The sequence below is a fragment of the Lolium rigidum genome, chromosome 4 (genome assembly GCF_022539505.1).
Source record: "Lolium rigidum isolate FL_2022 chromosome 4, APGP_CSIRO_Lrig_0.1, whole genome shotgun sequence".
Classification (NCBI taxonomy): Eukaryota; Viridiplantae; Streptophyta; class Magnoliopsida; order Poales; family Poaceae; genus Lolium; species Lolium rigidum.
Genome location: NC_061511.1, coordinates 171,837,322 through 171,846,516, shown reverse-complemented (window position 1 = coordinate 171,846,516; position 9,195 = coordinate 171,837,322). Strand labels below are relative to the sequence as shown.

The 9,195-nt window shown below is 44.4% G+C and overlaps 1 protein-coding gene and 1 long non-coding RNA gene across 2 annotated transcripts; both read right to left on the bottom strand.

Moving 5' to 3' along the window:
• Positions 1 to 924: 924 nt before the first annotated feature.
• LOC124706332 lies at positions 925 to 3,018 on the bottom strand. The gene is made up of 5 exons (XM_047237989.1): positions 1,838 to 3,018; positions 1,668 to 1,763; positions 1,516 to 1,590; positions 1,367 to 1,438; positions 925 to 1,277 (listed from the first exon to the last, which is right to left on the bottom strand). The coding sequence occupies exons 1-5, from the start codon at positions 2,902 to 2,904 to the stop codon at positions 1,052 to 1,054; spliced, it is 1,536 nt and encodes a 511-aa protein (XP_047093945.1). The 5' UTR covers positions 2,905 to 3,018; the 3' UTR covers positions 925 to 1,051.
• Positions 3,019 to 3,044: 26 nt separating this feature from the next.
• Positions 3,045 to 4,782, bottom strand: LOC124706331. Its single transcript, XR_007004390.1, has 4 exons — positions 4,730 to 4,782; positions 4,439 to 4,651; positions 3,480 to 4,331; positions 3,045 to 3,391 (listed from the first exon to the last, which is right to left on the bottom strand). It is a non-coding gene; the product is annotated as an uncharacterized LOC124706331 (long non-coding RNA).
• Positions 4,783 to 9,195: the final 4,413 nt, after the last annotated feature.

Genomic DNA, 9,195 nt, shown 5'->3' with positions numbered 1-9,195 from the left:
GTCCTGGATCCTATCCGAGACTCCGAACAAAACTTCGAACTCCATTCCATATATCCATATCTACTTAAACGACATCAAACCGTAAGTGTGTCACCCTACGGTTCGCGAACTATGCAGACATGGTTGAGACTTCTCTCCGACCAATAACCAATAGCGGGATCTGGAGATCCATAATGGCTCCCACATATTCAACGATGACTTAGTGATCGAATGAACCATTCACATACGATACCGATTCCCTTTGTCACGCGATATTTTACTTGTCCGAGGTTTGATCATCGGTATCTCTATACCTTGTTCAAACTCGTCTCCTGACAAGTACTCTTTACTCGTACCGTGGTATGTGGTCTCTTATGAACCATTCATATGCTTGCAAGCTATTTAGACGACATTCCACCGAGAGGGCCCAGAGTATATCTATCCGTCATCGGGATGGACAAATCCCACTGTTGATCCATATGCCTCAACTCATACTTTCCGGATACTTAATCCCACCTTTATAACCACCCATTTACGCGAGTGGCGTTTGATGTAATCAAAGTACCTTTCCGGTATAAGTGATTTACATGATCTCATGGTCAAAAGGACTAGGTAACTATGTATCGAAAGCTTATAGCAAATAACTTAATGACGTGATCTTATGCTACGCTTAATTGGGTGTGTCCATTACATCATTCACATAATGACATAACCTTGTTATTAGTAACATCCAATGTTCATGATCATGAAACTATGATCATCTATTAATCAACAAGCTAGTTATACAAGAGGCTTACTAGGGACTCCTTGTTGTTCACATAACACACATGTATCAATGTTTCGGTTAATACAATTATAGCATGGTATGTAAACATTATCATAAACACAAAGATATATTATAATAACCATTTTATTATTGCCTCTTGGGCATATCTCCAACAATTAGTAGTAGTTCAGATGCATCAGTAGTTCGCATACAAGGTCACACATGCATGAGGTCGAATCTATATGACCCAAACAGCACAAAAGAACCTCCAAAATAACAATTGCATCAAAAGAAACCATCTGATAATCACAAGCTGAGCCTTCTTTTGCTTCTTGTGCTCATTGCGGGGCTCGCAGGGCTTAAAAATTTGCTTCTTGTGCACATAGCTGGGCTGTCAAGTGGAACCGCCGGAATCTTTTTAGCACACTTTCTCTTTTTGCTCTTGCCCGCCTTCACTGGAACATCTTTCTCATCGCCGGGAATAGGAAACTCTATGGAAATTGGCATCAGTTGGTTTGAGCCGGTTCCTGATCTGCACTTATACATGTATGGCAACAATAGATTTTAGCAACTGAAAACAAAAACTATACATAAATGTGAAGTACGAAACAAAAACAATACCTTTTGGATCCAACCGATTCAGAGTTGCTCCCTTTCCTATTTTTTTTACTTGTATTCTCCAAGCTTTTGGTACTGTGAGAAGGAAGTAATCAGCAAAAGAACAAGTTGTAGTTTAAGTAAATACAAAAATCTAAACTAGTTCTAATCACCTTTTTGATGCTCCATCACTTGAGTTAGCATGGTTTTCCTTCTTTTCCTTCTTAGTTGTAGTTTCCAAATTTTGGCTATGGTGAGAAGGAAGCTACTTAGAATTCAAGCAGTGTTCTCATGTAATCTTGAGCATAAGTGTCAAATTACTAACCTTGGGGGAAAACACATTCTTGTTGGTTCTTCATCATAAGGCACAATGGATGAGTCGGCTGTTTGGGATGTCTTTGTCCTCTTCTTTGGTGGTTCTCTACACGAACAATAAGGAAGTAGTGAAAATGTACATCTGGCTGAGTAATGCAAGAATGAGTAAATCGATATTACCTCACAGCCGTCATCGCAGCAATGTCATCGGGGTTGCATTTCTTACAATTATGCCAGTGATGCCCATATTCCTTACAAATAGGGCATAAGAGTTTGCCATTTTTCCTTTTCTTCTCACCGCAACCTTTGTACCTCTCAGTTTTAGGCCTACCAGCAGTAGCCTTTAATAGTGGCGGATGCATGAAGAAGCCATGGTCAGATTGAGGCCATTGGTTCTTGTCAGGCATAGCAGGGATTAGTTGGGCATAAGCTGATCTGAATTTTTCAAGGGAGTAATACACGTCCACATATTGTCGTATGTGTGCATTGGTAAGTGATGTGATGAATGCAAGAGCATGTTTGCAAGGAAGGCCGGAAACTTGCCATTGTCTACAAGAACATGTCCTCTCTTGCAAGTTGATCACAAACCTAAATCCGCTACCACCTAATGCAGTCACTTCAGCAACTTCTTCTGAGCTTTCTACAACCTCCAAGTTTAATTCCCTAGTCATTACATTCAGCCTCTTCATTATGTGGGGGAGAATCAAACCATCTAACTTCTTTGCAACTTTTCTCCTTCGGTTCCACAATATCATAATCAATTGCCTCGCCTTATCAAAGAAGTCGTCCAAGTTCAAGGACTTGTGGTGCTTGATCCAATTGTTAAAGCTCTCAACCAAGTTGTTGGTTACATAGTCCACCTTGCATATAGTTGAGAACTGGCTCCTAGACCACAACCTATTGTGCCACTTCCTTACATGTGTTGTTGCAGCTGGCTTTACTGTCTCCATAGCAGCCCAATGTTTGCCAAATAAATATGTATTCCATGAGTAAGCAGCAGCCCAAAGGTGGTCATCAAACACCTTCCCATGGAACTTCTTCTTGAAGTTGGTCACCAAGTGAAACATACACTCTCTATGTTCTGCCTCTGGGAACACTTCTTTTACCCCTGTCATAACTGCCTGGCCAGCATCAGTGCATATGGCTAAACCTGTTGGTGATCCTATGGCTTGTCTTAGCAGTTGCATGAACCAAGTCCAATTCTCATTAGTTTCAGAGTCAAAAACTCCAGAACTAACCGGATACATCCAATTATGGCCATCAATGGCAGTAGCACTAGCCAACTGCCCCTTGAACCTGCCTGTCAAGAATGTGCTATCTATTGCCAAATACGGTCTGCAACCACCAAGGAACCCATCTATGCAAGGTTTGAAAGCAACAAAAAAATTTCTAAACTTGATTTTACCAGATACCGTGTGATGATCGATCTGCACTATGCTACCAGGGCAGCAACTTTCAACTTGTGCTTTAAACCTATACAAATTGTCAAAGCTGCTGTCCCAATCACCATATAGTTCCCTCAAGGCTAGTAGCTTGCCCATATATACTCTCTTGTAGTGGATTTTGACCTTGTGGTGTTCTTTAAACTTTTTTTGCAATTCCGTTGCTCCTAGAGTTGCATCTTCAATGAGCCAGTTCTTAACCTTCTCACATATCCAATACTTAGTTGCGTTCTTCACCTTCTTTTTCCTTCTTGTACTAGAGCAATCATGATCACAAGGTTTTTTTTTTCACCTACAAAAGAAGAATATATGTAGTTAGCTACAAATTCTTAAACAATTATGCAAAAGAAGTTCCCAAACGAGCAAAGTTAGACAATTACCACTACAGTACATATATTATCTGTTGTAGAAGCATGTATCCTCCATGGACAATTATCTTCATCTCTTCTTTTACAATATCCCCTGAACCTACATGGTGTACTCTTCTCTGTGTTAAACTCAAGTTAATGTTTGATTGCATGCTGAGAAAGGGCCAACTTAAACTCATCCATATTGGGATATGTGGAACCTTCGGTCATACATGGGTCTTCCTTATCATACTCTATATCTGGGGCATGATTTGCCTCATGCAACTCTTCCTCCTCCTCTAACTCAGACTCATCCTTGTTGTCATCCTCGCTCTCATCTTCGCTATCATCCTCGCTCCCATCCTCGCTCCCATCAGCAGCAACATAGTCTTTGTCCTTCTCTTTATTAGGAAAAAGAACCACATTTAGACATGTAGGTTCTTTCTCCAAATACATACTCTCTTCATCAACACCAACATGTTCATTCTCCGGTATTGGGTTGCAAAGATAACTATTTTCGTCAGTACCACATCAATACCAATTTGTTCATACTCCATGATAGGAACATAAGGTTCAGAGGGGTCACAATATGCAAAGAACATCTGCACCATCTTCGTCTTACTGTGTTTCTCAAACATAGACATCAACTCTTGGTCTGATTTTATTTCTGGGAATGTTTTGAGAACATCATCATAGTACTGAACATGTGCAACTTCCAAATAACGTGCCGGGTACTAAACTAGAACTGATTCAACCAAAACTTCATAATTTGTCAAGTCAGAATCAATAACCTTCTCAAAATAAAAAGATTTGATCTCCTTTCTAGCTTTTTTTGGGTTGCCAATCATTCTAATTTTCAGCAAATAGCTTGAATTTGGATCCATCCTGTGAATAAAAATGAAACCTATGCATCAGAATTGCTACTGGATATTAGGTAATCTGCTCATCCTTCCACTCCTACTGCATTCGTAGATCGATTCGTGGAAACTCACCATTGTAGACATGCTGGTGACGCCCAACCTGAAGCCGACCCTGAAGTCGCGCCGTCCCTTGAGCGAGCAGCTGCGACATCGCCCGAGCCCGCAGCAGCGTGGCAGAGGTGCACTGCTAGTGTCTCTGTAGAGAAGTGAAATGGCCTTTGATAGCACGTGCGCTCTCTCCACATGACCATAGAAACACTCGTTGGAGTACTATGGCGGCAGTACCTGTTTTCATGGAATGACAAAGGCTCAACCGATCGATCGATGAAGACACCGAAGTAGGCTTAGGCGAGGAGCTGCCACCTTTTGTTCACAGCTAAACTTTCCGGTGTGTATTGTAGAAAGACAGAAAAAATTCCAATGCCGGAGTACTGTTGCTGCCTACCATAGCCTTAGCTAGCATACACAACAGCTGAAAACACGTTGATTCCTCCTATAATTGGCGATGAAGGCGAAGGTGGGGACGATCTAGCCATGGAAGAGATTCCCATTTCCCTTCGGTTCGCACCGTAGCCATCCACCCATCGTTGTGAGGCAGGCATTGTCCGAATTCCGATTCCCAAACAGCACCCAGTGTCTCCTGCAAGCATGCCCGGCCGGTTTGGTATGGTTTGGTATGGTTTATCAGCACAAAAGCAGCCGCCCAATTCGCCAGGACCAGCTCCCAACACCTTGATTAACATATCAACATCTATTCCAGAGGAAGCTAAGCTACCGTCGACTAATCTATTTTAATCCCAGAGGAAGCTACTCCGATTAATTATCCATGGAAGAATAGCATATATGTGCGTGTATAGCATAGACAGCCCAACCAACGGCCAGGGGAAGATTCCCTGCCTTTCCTTTCATCTCCATATCATGCACTCGTGACACGAATGTGCTCTATCTATCTAATCCCAGTTGCCATCGATCACATTACTGCTAACTCACGATCAATCTGCTACCTGAACTTGTCAAAGAGGAAGGAGCTCAGAAACGAGAGGCAACTGCTGCATGCGTTCTTGGTTGCGTCGTCGCAAAAGTCAAAAGACAAAGACTACAAGTAAACCCTATCATATACTACTACACCCCTGACCTCACGGCAAAGTCGTGTACTCATTACACGTCTAGTGTTGCAATACTCCAATACATACTGATCTCTATATGTCACCATATTATGTAATTAAGCAGCAGCAAATTAGGAGTAGCTACCAGTACTTTGTAATATACCTGTACTTGCTACTAGTACTACAATGACTATTACACTTCACGGCCTCGGCATACTTAGCGCAATTTCATGAAGCCGGCAATTTTTTTTGCTAGGTTTATCCTTTAAAATAGGGTATTGACTGCCACAAAATGGACAAAGGAAGAGAGCCCATTACGCCGTCGGCTATGGCCTATGGACCCTGGTGATAGAGGCATGGAGCACCACAATTCTTGAACCGAAGCATACCTATTCCATTGAGAGGTGTCGAAATCAGCTAACCAGCCACTCCTTTATGACTCTCCAAACATGGAGGGAGTATCTACATTTGAACATTTGATGCTCCGCGGTCTCCGGCCTCCTCTTGCAAAGTTTGCAAAGACCACAATTTCGCGTAGAAGAATTGTGGTCCTCCGTCACCAGGGTCTCTCTTTCTTGGTCCCTTCTTGGTTTTGCCATGTTACAGAAAAAAAGGTATACTTGCAGTAAGAATTTTAGGCCTAGCTTTATCCAAACTACTACTCCAAATCCACACCCTTCAAATTCTTGAATACAAAAACCTTTGTTCTTCGGTCCTATTTGCAACCCTTGTGACCGGCTCATTTTCGTCAATCTGTAGCAAGCTCATTTGGGCTGTTTCGTCAGAAAAGAAAACGAAAAGAAAAATGAACACACCTCTCGATGACCAATTATTGGCGGTTGCAGGTTGCGCTCATCGATAAATAAGACGATGCTACTATATCTCTTGATCCAAAGAAAAGCAGCCGAACTACTTAATCAACAACTGAGTTTTGCAATTGAATAAGGAGATCATCCAGAAACACACGGCAACAGGCAGGCAGGCAGCGCCTTAGCTTGAGTGAGTTGAGGCTGTCGCCTTCAGCTTTTAGGTCGACATTTTCTCTCGCGGAAATTGCTTCCCATTGCTTTCGCAGATTCCAATTGCTACCACATCATTCATGAATTTTATTTTATTTTTTGCTGGCACACCGTACCACATCATTCTTGGATTTTATTTTATTTTTTGCTGGCACGCCGTACCACATCATGAGTAGAAGGTTGCGCCGATCGATCAAAGTTCTGTAATATTTTCATTCCAAGAGTGTTCCTGCTCATGATGGCACTGCCGCTGGCTGGTTGCCTCTGTTGGGGAACGGAGAGACAAGACTGGAATCCACCGTGTGCATGCCGTAGATTTGTATATCTTTCAATCGGGACTCTGGAGTCTGGACACCGGTCCAAGTCAAGCATGATTTGCTGCGATTTTTCGCCGAAGTTGCTCCTCTCTCTGAAACCAGAATTCATTCAGCCGCTGACAGAGAGAGAGCAGTGACAGACGACATTTCAGACAGAATTCATTCAGTCTTTTCTTTTTGAAACCAGAATTCATTCAGTACTGTGGATGTCTGAATCGAGCCAGGACCTCTTTGATACGAACAAGAGATAGAAACACAGATACCTGCACGTACGGGCGTCGATGGGTCATTTATCTCGTGGCAATTCACATCCACGGTCGGCAACGGCGACGGCAATGTCGCTGCCTGCATTTTCCTGCTAATTGCCCGTCGATTCCATGGGCAGCAGCAGCGACTTATCAAGCGCGTGCCCGCCGCCCATTCATCTCCTCTCCTCTCCCTTTCCTCCTTTCCTTTCCCTCCGAGAAAGGTCTCGCGCATTTCTCCAAAGATTTTCTCCATGTCGTTTTCAGCGTGTTATCCTCTGAATCCATCCACCGAGAAGCCTTTTGTGCTGCACAACCAAATCAAAATGTATGTTGGCATTATGACACTCTTATGACATTTTGTTGTCCAAGTGGGGCTGCAGATCACAGGGTTACACACAAGAAGAAGAAGCATGCTCGATTTGGCCGCGCATAGGTTTTCTCGGGAGCCAAACACAGCATGTGCTGGCCCTGCATTCCTGGGGATGGCCTAGACATACAATACAACATCTCATCAGGAGTGTCATTAAGGTTAACGGCTCCACTGACCTCTCCTGCTCCCTCACTGCTTTAACAAAACACCAGCGGCAGGAGAAAGAATCAATGCAGCGCCATGTGAATAAAGAACGAGCAAAGCGCCTTTGATGATGATGATGATGATGATGATACTTGCATGATTGAGTGGCGGCAGAATCTTTTCAAAAACCCAAACTTTCTGCTCATCACTGACCTCTCTCCTACTATTTTAGTTCCTGCTGCTGCTCTGTTCGAGTTGGGAACAGAGAGGCTCTCAAACGAATTCGGCAATTGAAAAAACAGGGAGGAACACCTACAGTAGAGAGATTTTGCAAAGCTGTCCTTTTCCCCTTTAATTGTTTTAGATAAAGCTGTATGTGTCGTTTTTAGCAGTTGCATTAATAGGGCAGCCGCATTATTGGTGGTAGGAACTGAAGGTCTGGAAATGGGCAATGAGAGGTGGAAGGTGGCAGAACCGATGGCGCAACCGATCCAACCTAGGCATCAGCGCAACCAAACAAAGGGAGGAACGAACGAATGAGAATTATAACATAGAGAATAGTTGGCGGCTAGCAAAAGTTTAATCAGGCCGTCTTCGCGAACACGAGGAAGCAACACCATTTGTGAAAGATAAGCTGAGAGCAGCTGAGAGCTTGTAAATGATGCACTAGTGTATATAGCCACAATATACTAGTGCTGCCCAGAAATCAATTCGCCGGCGGACGGGGCGGCGGCGCCGTAGCTTTTGTAAAGTTCTTGCTTGGGCTTTTCTATTTGAAAACACTCACTTTGTCTATTACACCGTTTCTGTTAGGTCATCCTTTCCGGTGCCTCGACGGTAAACAGACAGAGGATGCCTTATTATGACCCGAGGGAATAGGATGACACAAAATACCTGACCCAGCAGCACGGTAGAAACAAACCAAGGTGCGTGGACCGAGCCATTCCTGACCCAAATTTAGCATGGTAGTGGGTCTAGGCGGATAGTACCCGCATCTATCAGCCTATCAGCCATTTGCGCCGATGTATATATTGAGTGATAATTATAAGACCATTTTGTCTAATGTTTACCTAGATGAGCCAAATTAGCTCGATCGAGTTTTTCTGCAAAAATGTTATTGATACATAGTCGAACGATGATGTGGGCGGTGATACTAAACTGTCGACGGGCACAACGAGAGACGGGTGCCACAATTCAGTGGCTCGAATAGGCCACGCAGGGATAATATCAAGCATAATCCAGAAGCATGCCATAATTGTCTCTTCAAACACTACTTCCACCGTACCTGATTGCCTGGTACGTTTCTGAACCCTCCCCCGACCTAACCCTCCCCCGGGTGGCGGCGCCGCGCCACTCCGAGGAGCCCTCCTCACCGGCCCTCCCGCCCCCTCCAGTCCCTCCCTCCCCTCGCCGCCGCCGCCGGAGGTGTCGCCGGGCAAAGCCCGTGTGGCATGGCGGTGGCGGGGGCTTCAGATGGTCGCGATCATGGGGGATGGGGGCGGCGCTCCTGATCTCTTGTGGTGGTGGTGGTGCGCGGCGTCGGCGGCCGGAAGGCGAGGCGGTGGCGGTGGTGGCGTGGCCGGATCTTGGTCCTTGGGGCCTGGAGGCGGTCGTGCTGCTACACC